Source organism: Amblyomma mixtum, chromosome 5 (assembly GCF_055824585.1).
Source record: "Amblyomma mixtum isolate Tamu chromosome 5, ASM5582458v1, whole genome shotgun sequence".
Taxonomy (NCBI): Eukaryota; Metazoa; Arthropoda; class Arachnida; order Ixodida; family Ixodidae; genus Amblyomma; species Amblyomma mixtum.
The window spans coordinates 78,565,504-78,582,033 of NC_143016.1; the positions used below are offsets into that span (position 1 = coordinate 78,565,504).

General features: G+C 47.7%; 1 protein-coding gene across 9 annotated transcripts in view; it reads left to right on the forward strand.

Moving 5' to 3' along the window:
* Window positions 1–13,374, forward strand: part of para (sodium voltage-gated channel paralytic) — a 204,739-nt gene extending 191,365 nt beyond the window's left edge. For all 9 annotated transcript variants that reach the window (XM_089545193.1, XM_089545192.1, XM_089545200.1 and 6 more), the window contains 4 exons: window positions 1,214–1,351; window positions 1,745–1,852; window positions 3,114–3,384; window positions 3,946–13,374. In XM_089545193.1, the coding sequence (XP_089401319.1) occupies window positions 1,214–1,351; window positions 1,745–1,852; window positions 3,114–3,384; window positions 3,946–5,036 (1,608 nt within the window). In that variant the 3' untranslated portion in view covers window positions 5,037–13,374. The remainder of the gene's footprint in view (window positions 1–1,213; window positions 1,352–1,744; window positions 1,853–3,113; window positions 3,385–3,945) is intronic.
* The last annotated feature ends 3,156 nt before the right edge of the window (window positions 13,375–16,530 follow it).

Genomic DNA, 16,530 nt, shown 5'->3' on the forward strand with positions numbered 1-16,530 from the left:
GCGTATTCGATCTTGCTCGTTTCTTTTCATCGGCACCGTCGCGCTTAACACAGCTGAATTAATGATAAAATGACGAAGGAGGCCATTTGTTCGCGCAGGTATACAGTAGCGCCACATCACCAATATTGTTTCTGCCTTAGCGGCGAAATGGATGAACTGGGACATGCGTGCTGGAGTAGTGCTATCTATGCAGGCCTTGAGTTCAGTAGGTCTTGATCAGAATGCCCTACTTATTATGCTTTTCACAGTTTGAAGTTCTTGGTTTCCGCACAGATGCCGCGCGAATTCATGGCCTGCGCGAATTTCCCCACAAAAAAAAAATGTAATAGGGTCCAGTACCATAGCATTATTAGCTAGCAAGAAGAAGAAAAATTAGTTTCTTTAACATTAGTCGTGCTTCAAGGACAATCTTTATTGCTTCCTACTGTAATAAAAATGGACAGCCTTTGAATACCTAAGCACAATAGACCACTGAGCGCAATAATTGCCTGTTTGAAGAATGAACTTTCTACTAGTCGTTAGCCCTTCTCAGACAACAGTTTTATTTTCAAATGGGTGTCAGAATTTCACTTGCTGTTTTCATACACATGTTTCATACGTTGTACCTTACGTGTTTGGTGCTTTTTCACAAAACAACACGCTCATAACATGCCAAGGCTGCATCGAGCAATTCAGTTTAATTTTTATTTCCTTTTTGTTAGAAGGACACAGGACTAAAAGCTGTGATGACGACTTGACGTGGATCTTGGCCCCTCACAAGTCCTCATTTTACTCAGATATGGCTATTATGACAGGTTAAAGAAAGCAAAAGTATTATAAACACATTTGAAAAATTATTGAGCATAAAGCAGTAGTTGAAATTCAAGCCCAACGAAATAAGTGAAAACAGAACTTACTGAACGTTAAACATAGACACAGAAGCATCACTTAGTCAAACACGATAAAAACAAATTAATTCAAGAGAGTGAATTACAAAACGTATTTTATAAATCTTGGCCCATTCGAATCGATAAAGAAGATAACGTATATGATAAAGATTGTTTAAAAAAGTTCGCTCGTGGCGAGGGCACAGTCCATGTTTCATTCACACACCTGCAGGTTCATATTTGATGAAAACTCGCAAAAATGTTATAAAACAAAGCGGGTGAACGTTACAGTAGTTTAGTTCACCTCTTGATGTGACTATGTGCGCTCCCTCCGTGCTTTTTTGCAGAAAGAGGACCAACCCGAATACGAGGCAAACATCTACATGTACCTATACTTCGTGTTCTTCATCATTTTCGGTTCGTTCTTCACCTTGAATCTATTCATCGGTGTGATTATCGACAATTTCAACGAACAGAAAAAGAAGGTGCGTACTCAATCCATTTATGATCGCGTTATGCGCTATTTGCGCATTTTATGTACAGCGATTGTATGTGGCTCACCACTCGCTTTGCCGCATGAGATGCGCTTCAATTGGGATGCGACCGTAATGTTCTCGCTGTGTGTATCCGTGTTTTAGAGTATATTCTGAAAACGCCTATCGGTGATTTGATGTTGAGGCATGGCGCTTAGACATAGGGTTTATTACCCTATGCCTAAGTGCCCCTTTTTTGCATAGATGTACTGCCCACTATAAATATAAGCTGTGTGGTGTGTGACAAGCACTTTCTAAATTATCCCTTCCGTCTCATATCGAACATTCTATCTTGCTTGAAAAAATGGTATAACACACTTTTTCTCCCCATCGTCCTATTTCCAGGCTGGAGGATCTTTAGAAATGTTCATGACTGAAGACCAAAAGAAATACTATAACGCCATGAAGAAAATGGGTTCTAAAAAGCCGGCCAAAGCTATTCCAAGGCCTAGGGTACGTACACAGGCTGTTCGACATTATAACAGAGGCAGCTGCATACGGCACACTGCGGCTTGAACAGCTTCCAGATTTGTCCGTGTGAAAGAACTGCCTGCACAACGAAGTGGGGAGCGTCGGCGCCGGTAGCATGCGAGGGAGTAATTCATGAGGAAGAGTTCGAGCGCCCGATGGGCTACCATTGGAGCACAGGGCGCAGTTAAAGGGGGGGGGGGGGGGGGGGGGGGGAATTGGGAGCACGTGATGTCCTCCCATGGGAACGAAGTGGCATTGTGTGCTAAGATTTATGGGGGAACTTCTAGAAGCTCTGGTTGACTTAATAGGTGATGGATACCGTGATCGGTTCATGGAAGTTAGTCCGCTACCTTCGCATAACAGAACACAAGGTCAGTGCTCGAGGATGAGCATGGATTTAAGTTTTTTTAAAAAAAAACACAACTTTCTCGGGTGTATTGTTGACCAACGTTGCTCAACTACCCTAAAATTTTGTTCTCGTTATGATTCTGGAAATCATAGCGATTTTCGCAAGCTCACAGATTATTGCAATTGGCAGGAAGCCTTGCTCAATGCAGCAGCTCTTCCTTATTCCGCACTTTTCGAACGCTTCAGTAACTGTGATGGGCGAGCTGGTTTGAAGTACACTTGAATGCTGGAAACGCTGTAAACATGTTTCATGCCGATTTAATATCACCCGATTTGCCAAAATGCCAGAAGAGGATCAACCGCCGTGTCCGCTTCCGACGTTTTGACCAATCAGGTGTCACCGAAAAGGTAGTTTTAAAAAGGGACGCTAGATGTAATACGGGCCCTGATCTTATGACAAGCTCATGCGTTTTTCCATAGCCTGACCACTCTTTCAGTTTGGCAGCGTACTCCTGATAATCAAAGCGAAACTCGGGCTCATTTATTCAGCCTGAGACCTTCAGATGCGACATCTCATTAATTCAACTGTTGCTCATAAGCGACCCAAATTTCACTGAACTCTGTAACCCGCATTACAGGTAATATATTGCCCAGCTGTTCTTTCAAAAACCGTATCAGAGAGGTTAGAAGCAATCGGTAGCGCGCAAACTAACTTCTGAACACATATACTTCTCCCCATGCATTATATTTCCTCTCATACGTCGCTAAAGCATATACGCGATAGCTATCGCAGGTTTTTTTTCAATTGACTACTTCTACATATTCAAGCATCCCGAGTGCCAATAGGCAATGAGTGGTTTAGTAAACAAACCGCTGTTATTTTCCATCTTTGCAGTTCAAACTCCAAGCCATGGTCTTCGACCTGACCACAAACAAAATGTTCGACATGGCGATCATGATCTTCATAGTGCTCAACATGACGGTCATGGCGCTCGACCACTACAAACAGACCCGGCTGTTCGAGTCCATCCTAGAGCGGCTCAACATATTCTTCATCGCTGTCTTCACAGCCGAGTGCCTGCTCAAAATTTTTGCCCTACGCTGGCATTACTTCCGGGAGCCATGGAACATGTTCGACTTCGTAGTTGTCATCCTGTCCATTCTAGGTAATGCATTTATCTCTACGCTTTCTTGCTTATGATTTGCAATTCAAAGCGAACAATGAAGGTTTCCCTGCGATTAAGAAGGCAAGAAACAATGTGGCCATGATCGTGAGCCGCAGTAACATTTAGGTGTTGCACACTACAAACAAGTTACTTTCGAAAACGTTTCTTTTAATTCAGTCCAGCAGTTTAACCAAACTTTTTGCTGAAAGTGGGCGTACAGATCTGCGTATGCTACTTCAATGTCATCTCCCAACAAGTTCCTGCGCAGCTAGACACGACATGCAGGCAACGTACTAATAGAAAAGATTGGATGTGTACTTCGTCACAGCTTTTTTATGCACCTCCTTCCAATGTCCATGCTTCTGTGCAGTAAACGTACAACGTGCCCGGTCATTGCGCATACTCTTTGCCGTGACTGGGGTCGTCCAGTAAATAGCGGGCAATGAAGGCCTGCAGCCCCGCACGCCACAGGAAATGCATCTGGGCCTTGCTAGTGTGTGTGTGTGTGTGCGTAGAGCATGCGTGTAGAGCAGATTAGAGCAGCGCGGGCCTCTCGCGCAGGTACGGTGCTCAAGGACCTGATCGCGGCCTACTTCGTGTCGCCCACACTACTCCGTGTGGTGCGCGTGGTGAAAGTGGGCCGTGTGCTGCGGCTGGTCAAGGGCGCGCGGGGCATCCGGACTCTGCTGTTCGCCCTGGCCATGTCGCTGCCGGCGCTGTTCAACATCTGCCTGCTGCTCTTCCTGGTCATGTTCATCTACGCAATCTTCGGCATGTCCTTCTTCATGCACGTCAAGCACCGCTACGGCGTCGACGAGAACTTCAACTTTGAGACTTTCGGCCAGTCGATGATCCTGCTGTTCCAGATGTGCACGTCGGCCGGCTGGGACGGCGTCCTAGCGGCCATCATGGACGAGCGCGACTGCAATCGGCCCACCGACGACTCGGAGGGCAACTGCGGCAAGCGGGGCATTGCGGTCGCCTACCTCGTCTCGTACCTCATCATCAGCTTCCTGGTCATCATCAACATGTATATCGCCGTCATCCTCGAGAACTACAGCCAGGCCACAGAGGACGTGCAGGAGGGCCTCACCGACGACGACTACGACATGTATTACGAGATCTGGCAGCAATTCGACCCCAAGGGCACTCAGTACGTCACCTACGCGAACCTGACCAACTTCGTAAACGCACTCGAGGAGCCGCTGCAGATCCCCAAGCCGAACAAGTACAAGCTGATCGCCCTGGACATCCCCATCTGCAAGGACGACATGGTGTACTGCGTAGACATCCTGGACGCCCTGACGCGGGACTTCTTCGCCCGCAAGGGGCACGCCATCGAGGAACCCCCCGAGATCACAGAGACCGTCATCCACCTGGACCGGCCGGGCTACGAGCCGGTCAGCTCGACACTATGGCGCCAGCGCGAGGAGTACTGCGCCCGCGTCATCCAGCGGGCCTGGCGCCGGTACAAGGGCGGCGGCGGCGTCGGCGGCGGTGGCGGCGACGCCTCCGGGGCCGAAGAGGACCCTCCGGCGGCCGCCCAGACGGCCATCGTGGTGGACAGCGACGGTCACGTGACGCGCAATGGACACCGTGTGGTGCTGCACTCGCGCTCGCCCAGCGTCGCCAGCCGCTCGACGGACGTGTGACAAGAGTAGACGCCTGCCTCCGCTTCAGGTCCCGCGGATGAGCAGGACGACCCCCCCTCGTTCTTCTCTCTAGCGTTGTTTAACTCAAGGGACTCAACTTTACAATTACTCCAATTGCCCTTCGACGCAGCAGCAGCAGCACATTCCCCTTCGCTCCCCCTTCGAATCTCTCTCTCTATCTCTCTCTCTCTCGGCGCACTCCCGCAACAACAGAGGTCGCGTGCGTGTGTGTGTGTCTCTCCACTGCATCCGGCCAACGTTGAAGAGTACAGCACCGTAGCTTTGGAACTGCCACTTCTGCAATGCAGAAAACAAAACGCTTGCTGCGATTTTGAATTTTAAGACGAAGAAGAAAGGATATATATATAAATATATATATATAAATATATATATAAATATATATAATATATATTATACATATATGTGTGTGTAAAGGGGAAAAAAAAGAAGCGCTAGTTGCACACCCGGAGGTGACCGGTGACCCTCTCTAGCGAGCAAAAGCTGCACTCGCCAACAATGTATGCACACAGGACCACGCGGGGGTTCTTGCACCCTGCGCCGGGAACTCATCGCCTCTCGCGATAGGAGGACTGCCGCCGCCGCTGCTGCTGCCGCCGCTGCCGCCACCGCCGCCGCCGTTGTTGCCGCGAATTTTTCTCTCTTCCAAACGCAAGAAGAAGCCGCCGCTCCACGCCGTGGTGAACCCCTGGCGCGGCCTCCCCTTCGGACTGCCCGCCGCCGCCGCTGTGCGCCGCCGCCGGCCGCCGTCGGCCGCCGCCAGGGGTCGCCGCGGCCAAGCCTGCTTGGACCTTACGCGCACGCTCCGAGATCGGGGGCAGGCCTCCCCGTCGCGGGACGCTCTCCGGGTTCAAGGAACGCATACAATGCTCAGCACAACAAAGTTTGCTTTTTTGCCGTTAAGAAACACACTCTACATAACATAGTTCTACTTAACAAGCTGATACTTGCCGAAGGGAGAGAGGAAATAAAAAAAAAGAGAGACCCGCGAGCAGCTCCCGCCGACGTCCGGGCCCAGGCGCCGTTAGCGTGCGCTCAAGAAAAGGCATGTGTACATAAGGTGTATATCTGCGAGAAAGGCTGCTCCAGAAGCCGTTCACAAACAGATTTTATTTCCTATGTGCCTTTATGGGTTAATACCTGCTTTTCATTGACTGCATCAGCTTTCAACCATGCAACGAGTGTCCTGGTTTTCTCTCTCTTTTTCGTCCCGTTGCGCGTCCTGCAAAGTTGTTAGCCAGTGTTGTCGAGGATTTTTTCTCTTCGGGACGTCTCAGGCGACTCCAGGAGCGTGCATGCAAAAAAAGCCGCCGCCACCGCCGCCGCCGGCCAAGCTGTAGTTCCTTTGGTTATCCCCGTCCCGTGCCTCGCCGCATGAGTGACCCGCGCACGGAGTCCCTTCTTCACCTCACCCTTCCCCCTCCTATCCCCATTTATCCCTGTCTCGCACCTCCCCCCCCCCCCTTCCTCCGCCTCCATCCCCTAACTACCAGCCTGCAAGCACAAGGGACGCACTCGCCTGCATCATCTGCCTTGCCTGAAGAGAAGTGTCTCACAAACCACCGCGGAGCCACGTGTGTAGGTGAAGACGAATGTTCGCAGCAAAGGTGCGAGTCCGTTTCGAGAAATGCTAGCGCTGTGCTCTCTTAATTTCTTTCTTTCAGTTCGTGAGAGCGAGGGCAGGTCCGAGTTCCACAGAGTCCAGAAGCAGGGTGCCGCAAAAGCCTTGTCCAGCGACACGAACGGAGTTGGGAGAGACGCGCACCAAAAAATCTTTAGTCCCCGCTTTTTCTCGCGCATAAGCCGCGCCGTGACACACCGTGTGATGACCGCGCGCAGCCAGCCACTCGAAAGAGCGGAACAGTAGAGAAATCTCAGCCCCGCATCCGCCTCTCAAGGAAGGACCAATACTCTCATTTTAACGTCCATTGGCGCCAGACGGTGTGTATAAGTCCACCGTCAACCACTTGCAACACGGGGAAGCACGCATAATGGCCGCGTGCGTAGTCTCTCTCTCGAACTCCTTCGCTCGCCCGCCTTCGTCTCGAACCAACCGAGCTCCCGCTTTCCCAGCGCCGGCATACGCCTCACACACGTGGCTCCACCTTCTGCCTTTCGCAAGCACCGGACGTCGGCAGCGCAAAGTTGATTCACTATGTGTTAAACCAGCTCTAGTCTTGCGCACGGCTTCCTTCCCGGGTAACGTTCAAAATCCGGTTCGCGGAGACGAAAAGCTACTTTGTCCCATTCGTCCAATATTGACAGTGGTCGTCATGACGTGCACTTTCCGTGAGCGTTTCTGCGAGTCCCGAATAACGTCGTAATAACAAAGCTTCCGCACTCCCATCTAAGCTCTGCGCCCGTTCGCCTCTGTGACCGATCTTTGAAGAGTTCTGTTGTCTTTTCGGGCAAGCTCAACAAGTAGCAAATAAAATTTCTTGTTTTCTTCAGCGACAAAACCGTGTGAAAACGGCTCCGACTCCGCACACACCTGCCAAGCAAAAGCTGGCACACAATGCGCTTCCCGTGAAACGAGACAGGCTGTTATGCACGCTACCTCATTTCCCCACTTTCCACCCTTCCCATCCCTCAAAGCATCCCGGAGATGCGCAAACGCCGTCTTGTCTCGGATATGAGACAATAAGCACTAATGCCAAGTCTTGCGACCGTAAACCGCACCGTCTCGCTGCCGTACGCTGTATTCGGACGTAATCCGGTTGCTGTACCACAAGCTTCTGCACGTACACTTCTTGCTAATAGCCACGCCTTAGCCAATGGCTTAAATATGTTATTTTCTTCATTTTTGCCCTGGTCCCTGCCAGTGACGTCCCGGTACAGCATATTTCAATTGCCAGCTCAACTTCACCGCTGTCTATCGCCAAGCGTTCGAACGTGAACGACTTTGTAGGAACGGCGCATCACGAAATAATTGGCTTTAGAGCACGTAGGTGCATTGCAGACGCCATAACCTCTCGAGCGCTGTGGAATGTCCTTGGCATCCTTACCTTCTAGCTTGAGGCAAAGTGGGTCCCCTAGCCCGTTTGTCCAACGACAGAACAGCGTATGTTAGAGGTGTGTGCGCAGTTTACGTCGGTGTCTACAAGCAAGAGTTTTTCCGGCGTAAAACAATTGTGACTGACGAAAAAAGATCTGCGCTGAGCGATCAACGCTGTTCAAGCTTTGCAAATTTATCGTGTACGACGTAAAGCTCTTCGGCAATCCAGACACAGCATACTTCAAGCGGAAAAGAAAGAGCGATCATTTTTTTTTCTACTTGACAAAAATCAACGTATACACGCTTTTGCAGCCTTACAGCTTTCTTGCACAACTCAATAGCTGTCATAGAAACTTTCGGTCGCCCCTACGGGGGCCTCAGCCAGTATGCAGAACTGCGCCTTCGTGTAAACTAACCAAACCATCGTCCGCGCCTTCGGAAAATACAAAGGCTGTCCAAATGCTGCGTGCATAAAAGCTATTGAACAGTTTTCATGAATGTCAATTTACTGCACTACCACACAAATTTCTCACATCTTCCTCTTCTTATCCGTAATCATGACAGAACGGTACACGCACGACCCCCCCAAAAAAATATGTATATGCATCGTTACTGAATTTTTTGTCACTAGCTTACTCAACGCTTTTCAGGTACCCACTGCCGCTTGAACGTCAAGTATATAAGCTTATAACTCTCTCAAATGCGGCAAAAGTTTTCGTTTGTTGCCTCATCTCGCAAGGTCTCGTTTTCGAGCGACCGTTTATGAGGTGTCAAGCTGCCTGAAACGTAGGAAGACGCCGTGTTCACAGTCCTCCAGTGTCTGTTTGCAGCAATATTTAAAAAAAAGAAAGCTTATGTCAGAAAACAGGTGATTGTAAGCGTACAATCAACCTACCCACTGAACAAAAGTCCACCGAAAGTTGTTTTTTTTTTTTTGCTTTTTTTCCGGCGCTCAGGACCATTCCTCCTCGACAGTAGTTATTGCGTTCTAAAGTTTTAGCTCCAAGCTGTTCTCGTAGTGCACAAAAATCCCTGTAATTGGGAATAACAGTTCAAAGTAAATTGATAGCAACTGAGCTGTTGTTTTCAATAACGTAGTATCATCCGTATGAGATGCAAGCGTAATGCCTATAGGTTACCGGTGGCACTGCCCTCTTCCTTATTTCACGAGAAATCACGCGTCCCGAAAGCGCTTCTGCATACTTTATTACGAAATCGTGATCAGTCTGTTTTCCTTTTCGGTAATAAGAAAGCTCTTCGCTCGTAAAAGTAGCAAAAGCACATAAATCAAAGCGCGTTCGAGCTATATTTCGCGTAGCGGTTCAGACGAAACGACTGAGCGAACTGTCCGAGGCAGGCATAACGATACGCTTCTCCCTAAACCCTTCCAACCTTTCCCCATCTCTAAACCTTCTCCTCTCTCCTTCCAATAGTTAGGGAGTGTGGGATCGAAAGTGTATGCCTTTCTGCGTTTTCTGTTCACCGCGCGGCGGGGGACTCTCGCCTGCAGTGTTGTTACAAGGCGGCATTGTTTTCTTCGCGAAGGTTGTACTGCTGCTTCCATGGTTAACATGTGCGCGTTGTGCAATGGAAGATGGTTGCCATACAACATGTGCGTTTTTGCTATCTGCAATTTTATTGTATCTGTTTTTCTCTGTTTGTTTTTCCTGTATCAAAGAAAACTCGCGCGGCGCATCAAGTGAATGCAATGTAAAAAAAAAAAGTTTAGAAGAACAAGAAGAAGAGAGAGAGAAATACAGTTGGCTACTGCAAACGATGGTGGCACGTTTCTAGACATAGGCTGTTTTCACACACATGCGCGCTGTTATTAAAACATGATCTCTCCTCTTTGCCCAGCTAGACGCGCCGCTGCTTGTGCGTGCGTTTGTTTGTTTTTTTGTCCTTTCGCGGCTGTGGCTGAGTGGTGCCATGCACAAAACGTCCGAAATATTGCCTCATTTCTCTCCTCTCTCTCTCTCTGTTACTTGTCCCGAACCCTCGTTTTTAGTCCAGAGACCTCTTCTTTCCCTCTCCTCAATCATACATTCGTTTGTTCCCCCTTTCCATGGCGCACACACATTGTCACTTTTTGGCAAACGCAAGGGCGTACAGTGAACGTTGGCTCGAGCGCACTGATGGTTGTGTCTTTTTCACTTGCGGTCCCCTGTTTCTGTTCAGTCGTCCGTACAAGTGTCCTCCGCCCCATTACCACCCCGCTGTTTGTGAGCTTCCGTTTTTGTTTTTGTTTTTCTCACCCCCACCTGTTTGCTGTTTTTCAGCAAAACACAAAGTGCTACAAATCGCTTCATTATTCCGTCGCGGCACGCACGCCAGTGTGTGCGCCTGCGGACAGATGGCGCTTCATATCTGTTCCGTTTGTTGGAAGCCTGTAAAAAAAAATACATGCAAGCCACTCTTTTTCGGCAAGCCATAACAAATATATATAATATATATATGATACGAAAGGATGGGTTTGGACCACCATCGCCCCACCAGGCTCGGTTATAATAATGAGAGGAAGTTACAGAGAGAGAGATACAAGGAAAAAAAATGGTTGTGCGCAACGCCGCAGTGGTGGACGATGTCTATATACGTGAAGGGAAGAAAAAAAAAGAAGACGAGAGAGAGATAAGATATATATAAATATATATATACACACATACGACGAGGGCTGCGACCGATGATGACGGTGATTCTTGTCTCCAGACACACAAATTGTTTCCGCACAAAATGTAAGCCACTTCTTCACACACATGCGCGACGTCGCTCTATCTCTCTCTCTCTCTCTCTATCGCTGCGTCGTTTTTTGCAAAAACGCGGACGCTTAGACGTAGTGTACAAGAATTTCCATGCTATAGGACTGAGCAGCTAAGAACCTAGAGAACGTCGAGGGTCTTTTCCGACTAACACTTAGGATCAAACGGCGAGTGCATGTGTTCAGTTGTCTTCTCTCTCGCCGGCAGAGGGGGGAGGGGAACGTGCCGACCGCTCGCCCTCTCCTCCCCTTTCCCTTGCCACATAAAACCCCCTCTCCCCTTTTCTCCACCCCCAGCCTGGTCCACACCTACGTTTTAGCCAACATCGCGCCCCGATGTTTTCCCGTTGCAAGATCAGGCGACGCGAAAAAAAAAGGAAAAAAAAAACGTTGCGTTGTTTTCTGAGCCACCGCCGTTGCCGCCGTAACGATATAGTGAGAGTTACAATACCTGAGACGGATCTTGTTTACAAGCAGTTCGCCGTTCCGTGTGCGCCGCAGCTCATGGTTTCGACGAAGTTGTTGTTGGCCGTCTCGGTTTAGACAGAGCAAAGCGATATACTGTTATACACGCGGTGACGAGCGGTTTAGAATTCTACTACCGCAAAGCTCCGGCAGACAATTTATGTACTCCAGGACAATGGTTTGCTGCCGTTATTGCGCCTCTGTTCAAGCAGCGCGACGCGAGAGGAACACTTCCTTGTTTGCTTGCTTTTGAGAGGAGGCTTTGACGAAAAGTTGCCAGCCGGCCATCCCGCGAGGACCATTCGGTCTGCTCGTGCCCACCGCGCTTTTAGGGAAACGCGAATGACTAATGATACTCTCCTTGTACTGCATGGCTGATGTGTGACGTGACCGTTCCAACGAAGTGGCGCATGGCTACACAAGTGCGCGCCGATGACTGTGTTCAAATGGTGCTGTTCACGGCCTGACTGCAATGAAGCCGTGATGAGTATAGTGTATACTTAATTGTTGAGCGATAGCTGCTCAATATATTCCTGTGCAATCCTTCCTTCCGTTTTTTTTCTGGCCACACCATGAAAGTCCAACCCCATCTCTATTCCTACATGCTTTTGGCCTCTGGTCTAACGAGCAATATTAGTCCTAATGACCACTGCTTGTTCATGTACTCAAACTGCAATCATCATGTTGTCAGCGGGCCTTCATTTGCAGAGCAAGCGAAAAGGCCAGCGATAAAGTAACCACAACTTTTCTCTTACGACGTAATGCAAATGTATCCCGACAGTGCTGTTGTCGTTTTGCTTTCTTCAAGCGCCTAACGCTAATATGTCGGCAGATTGATGTAACTACACGCCACGACTTCCAAGACAGCATGCTTTCTTTTTCTCTCGTAATGAAAAAAAAAAAAAACGAGGTGTTGTTATCGTTAAGAGGACAACCTTTCCCTTGGCCATTGTGCCTTGCCTCAGGACGTGTGCGTGTGGCGTTTCTAGAGTCCACAAGCCCGGGCCTATTCGTCAGCAGGCATCATGGCGCCCCTAGAGGGGGTCAGATCCTTACCGGCACCCTTCTCTTTCAAACGCGTCGGGCTTTTAGTCGGGCTTTCATCGGTGCGAGGTCCTGCATACGCGCCGGCACGGCTTGAGAAGGATCATTCTCCTCCCGAGGGAACTGAATCAAAAACAGGGCCAACAATCTAGGAGTGGATGCGCGCTGGAACTTGTCTTATCCTCCGCGCAACCTCCTCCGTTCGTTACGTTCTGTGCCAGTGTACGGTGCTGACGCGTCTCAACGGGCACCTAATCAATCGCTAGCGCACGGGCAGACCGAATGAGCCGCTGAGTGAGTAGGGCCGGAGTTGAAAACAAACACAACACGTATAGCCGTTGTTGTTGACCACGAAGCGAAAAGAAGAAATTGTTGTTTAACCTTGTTTTGTTCTAAGTCACGGAATCGTGAATCGTTCTGTTCGTCCTCAATTAATTCCGTTCGCCTTACATGTATGGTCAGGTCTTAAAACGTAGTACTGAGGAATGAAGGTACTGTAGGCAACTTGTCCGCACCAAAAAAAAATTACGAAAATATACGCAGAGAGAATAACCTGTTATAAGCGAGCTTCTCGCTAGCCGGGAGAGAGTAATCGAAAGGACATTTAAGAAGGTCCGCTCAATGAAATGTGTTTTCCTTCGATAGAATCCGCTGGACCTTGCCAATTAGTTGTTTTCTTTTCATCACGCAATCCAGACAGCATCCAGCGGTAACAAATCTAAACAAAAATATTAACAAATCAGCAAGCGTAGCACATTGAAAGAGGTCGTAAAGAAACAAACAAAAAGAGAGATATGCTCCCTCCTTTCCTCCAACCTCCTCTCAGCATGTTTCCCTTTCCAAACCTTGTTTTATTACCCCCTGTTATTTGCGAGCGAAACAGCAGAAAAGCTAACAATTAAAGACCGTTACCTCTCTGGATATAAGGACGGGAAAAAAAAAGCAACACTCACTTAAGCCTTTTAAGCTTGTACTTACTTTGTAAGATGTTTTCAACTTCACAATTTGTACCACATTTCCTGTAAATACATCATTGAATAAATTTTTAATAATTTATCACAACAGAATTCTACTTGTTATTCAGTTGTGAACTCTAACGCTGAATAATCTAGTCACGAGGGAATGGCTCGGCAGCGCCCTGGGACTGCCAAATGAAACGGCGCATTCATCGCCACTGCAAAAAAAGAAATAAAGCATGGCTGGCAGACACTTCAGAGGAGTTGTCGAAGGATGATCGTCATTATCATCCCGACTTTCGGCCCTTATCGTAACCTCGTATCCCAACGCGTATCGTTCCCCCGCGCCTGATTACCGAGTGCGGTCCATTTACTTTTGTTAAAAACCGATGGCTAGTTAATACACATGAACTAGCGCAGACATTCGTCACAAAAACATGTTCCAAAAACAAAACTCCCTGATGTAGGCGCTACTTAGTGAAACCTTCTGGCCCTGTTGTTCTCGTGTGGCCACAGCGGCGACGGATTTATTCAAGTACACGAGTTCATCGACGTCATCTTGTGGAATAAATGGGCAACTTGAGCTAAGCGCTATAAGATGACGGCAAAACAGCGCAAGAGGACACGAGAACTCTGAAAAAGAAACAAACTGGCTCAGGTATGTTCATCTTTTTTTTTGTTATTGTTGTTGCTTTACATGCATTCGAGTCTTGCGCTGCTCGCTAGTGCCCATTTCTCAGAGGCTGCTTTTGAACAGCATGTATTAACAACGAATAGCCTTTGTTGCTGACCACGAAGAGAAAAGAAGAAATTGTTGTTGAACCTCGTTTCTTCTAAGTCACGGCATCGTGAGTCGTTATGATTTCCTCAATTAATTCAGTTTGCCTTACAAGTATGGCCATGTCTTAAACATAGTACTGAGGAATGAAGGTACCATAGGCAACTTGTCCGCACTAATTTACGCGCCAAACAAGAACAAGACAACTCGCGGTATTGATTTTCATTTCGAAGGCATGGAGGCAGCTCTTTCTAAGGGCTAACGTAAAGCCCCTGTATTTCCATTGCAGCATCTTACATTTTTGTGTTTTTTTTTTCAGCTGCCCAGTTTCCGTTGCTTTCGACGCTGATGGTACGTCAAATATTGCAGACTGTTTTTGTCGTTTTGTTCTTTTTTTTTAGAGTGCAGTTTTTAGTATGTTAGCCGCGCAGCTGCCCTCCCAATTTTACTGGCCCTGTCTGTGCAGTGCGGAAGCCTAAAGCGCAATGAATGGGTCCGTTATCGCGCTCACTGAGAGCACCTTGACGCTCTGCTGCCTCGCCTATACGTCAGTTCATGCGTTTCAATTTCACTCAAGCAATACATGTGGAACTCAGCAAGCTCATTCACTTGGATTGGCTTACTTATTAATTTAACCATACCTGAAATCGATACGGCACACAGCATGCTCATCAACCCCCCGTCGAAAAAGACGACAGAATCGTGGCCAAAATACGACAAATTGTTTTCTCGTTTTTGTCGTAATGACACATTTTACTGTTTTACTGTAGTATTTTTCTGTAGTACTGTAGTTTTTTCTGCAGTATTTTCTGTAGTCTCTAATTCTGTAACGCATTTTCTGTAGCAACTATAGAAAATTCTGCTGCCTGCAATAATTCCTGTTGAGTGCAAGTTCATGGCCAAAAATACTAGAAAATTTTGTGTTGTGTTTTCCGACTGGGCTCTGTTTTATTTTCTGAGCGCTCACTTGGAATAAGGTGACAGCCGGGATTCAAGCCCGCAGGATGTGACTGAAGGCAGTTGTCAGCCAACTCGCTCTGATTTAAGGAACCATCGTGGCCAACCTACTTGGTTGTTGATAATTAACTCATCGCTAACGAAGCATAATTCCAAGCGTTGCGCATAAATGGCAAGTGGATGGCGCCAAAGTACGTAAAATAGGATATTCGTAGCATATTTTATACTGCAGCCTCCACACTGTTACAGCGCCGCCCTCCAATTTCCTTGCGACAGGAAACAAATTTCGCTCGTCTTGAAGCTATATATCTAACCCGGATATTTCGAATTATTGGCTATATCGAACACATTGATTATCCCATTGAAAATCTTGAGTAAAAGAATAGGAAAGTCGCGCTCTATATCAAACTACAATTTCGCCCGGTCGTTCGATGTATTGAACTGCGCGCTGCGCCCCTTCACATGGTGCTTTTCGTAAAGGCGCTCTTCGAGTACTTTCCAGACGCGGAGACGGGTCTTGGGCACCTGTAAGAAGCGCTAGCGCTGTAGAACCGCTTGATGAGGTAAACGTGGGATGCGCTTGAGATGACCTTCGGTGTCTTGTACGCATTTTCCACACCGCCTTACTGTGATGCGGTGAAGTCAACCTAGTTAGCTACCACGCGAGAACAATCGCGGAGAAGCCAACCTAGTTAACTAGGTTTGCTTCTCCGTGGTTGCTCTTGCGTAGTGTCCTTCACTGGTGACAGCGTCGCCGAAATCAAATGTACTTTAATTTAATGAGCTATCATTTCATTTATATTGCGCTAGTAACAGAAGTACGCATCTTCTGACAGGCAGCGGATAGCTACAAAGCAGTGTCCACTATGGCTTCGATGCGAAGCAGGTCTAGCAACGCCTAGCGAGCGATGCGCTGGACGCCGACGGGCGACACGTCGCTGCAAGAAGTGAATCACAAGCGTGGGCGCAATGTATGCTCGTTGCCCTCCTAAATGTAAGCTGATCTATAGCAATTTTTATATATTGAACTATCTATATATCGGACTATTTCGCAATCCCATTCGAGTTGGTGCAGGGTCATTCCATGCCAAACGCGCCAGAGTTTGCGCTCGACCCTCTCTGATTTATTTTTCAAATTTTTGGCCTTTGATTGAACTGTGAAAAGTAATTCCTCTCACTATTTCTTTGGAAAAAATCCCCCCCCCCCCCCCCCCCATGTGACAGCCTTTTTAGCGCTAGTGCAAAACTAGGTCTCCGTAAAAAACTTGCAAACAAATAGGTTTTTTTTCTTTTTTGCAAGCCAAATTTTCTGTAAACCATGTATAGGAGTTGTACTTTTGTATCATGCACCAAGAAATGGTCGGTACGGAGTTTCTGTGTTTGTTTTTTATTCGTTTTTTTAGCTGAAGAACCCTCATTTTTAAACGTTTTTACACGTGAAATTCCCTAGAAATATCAAACTTCTAATCAACTCTCTATAACATGCAGTATTTAGAAAAAATGCTTAAACTAAACTTTAGCTTAAT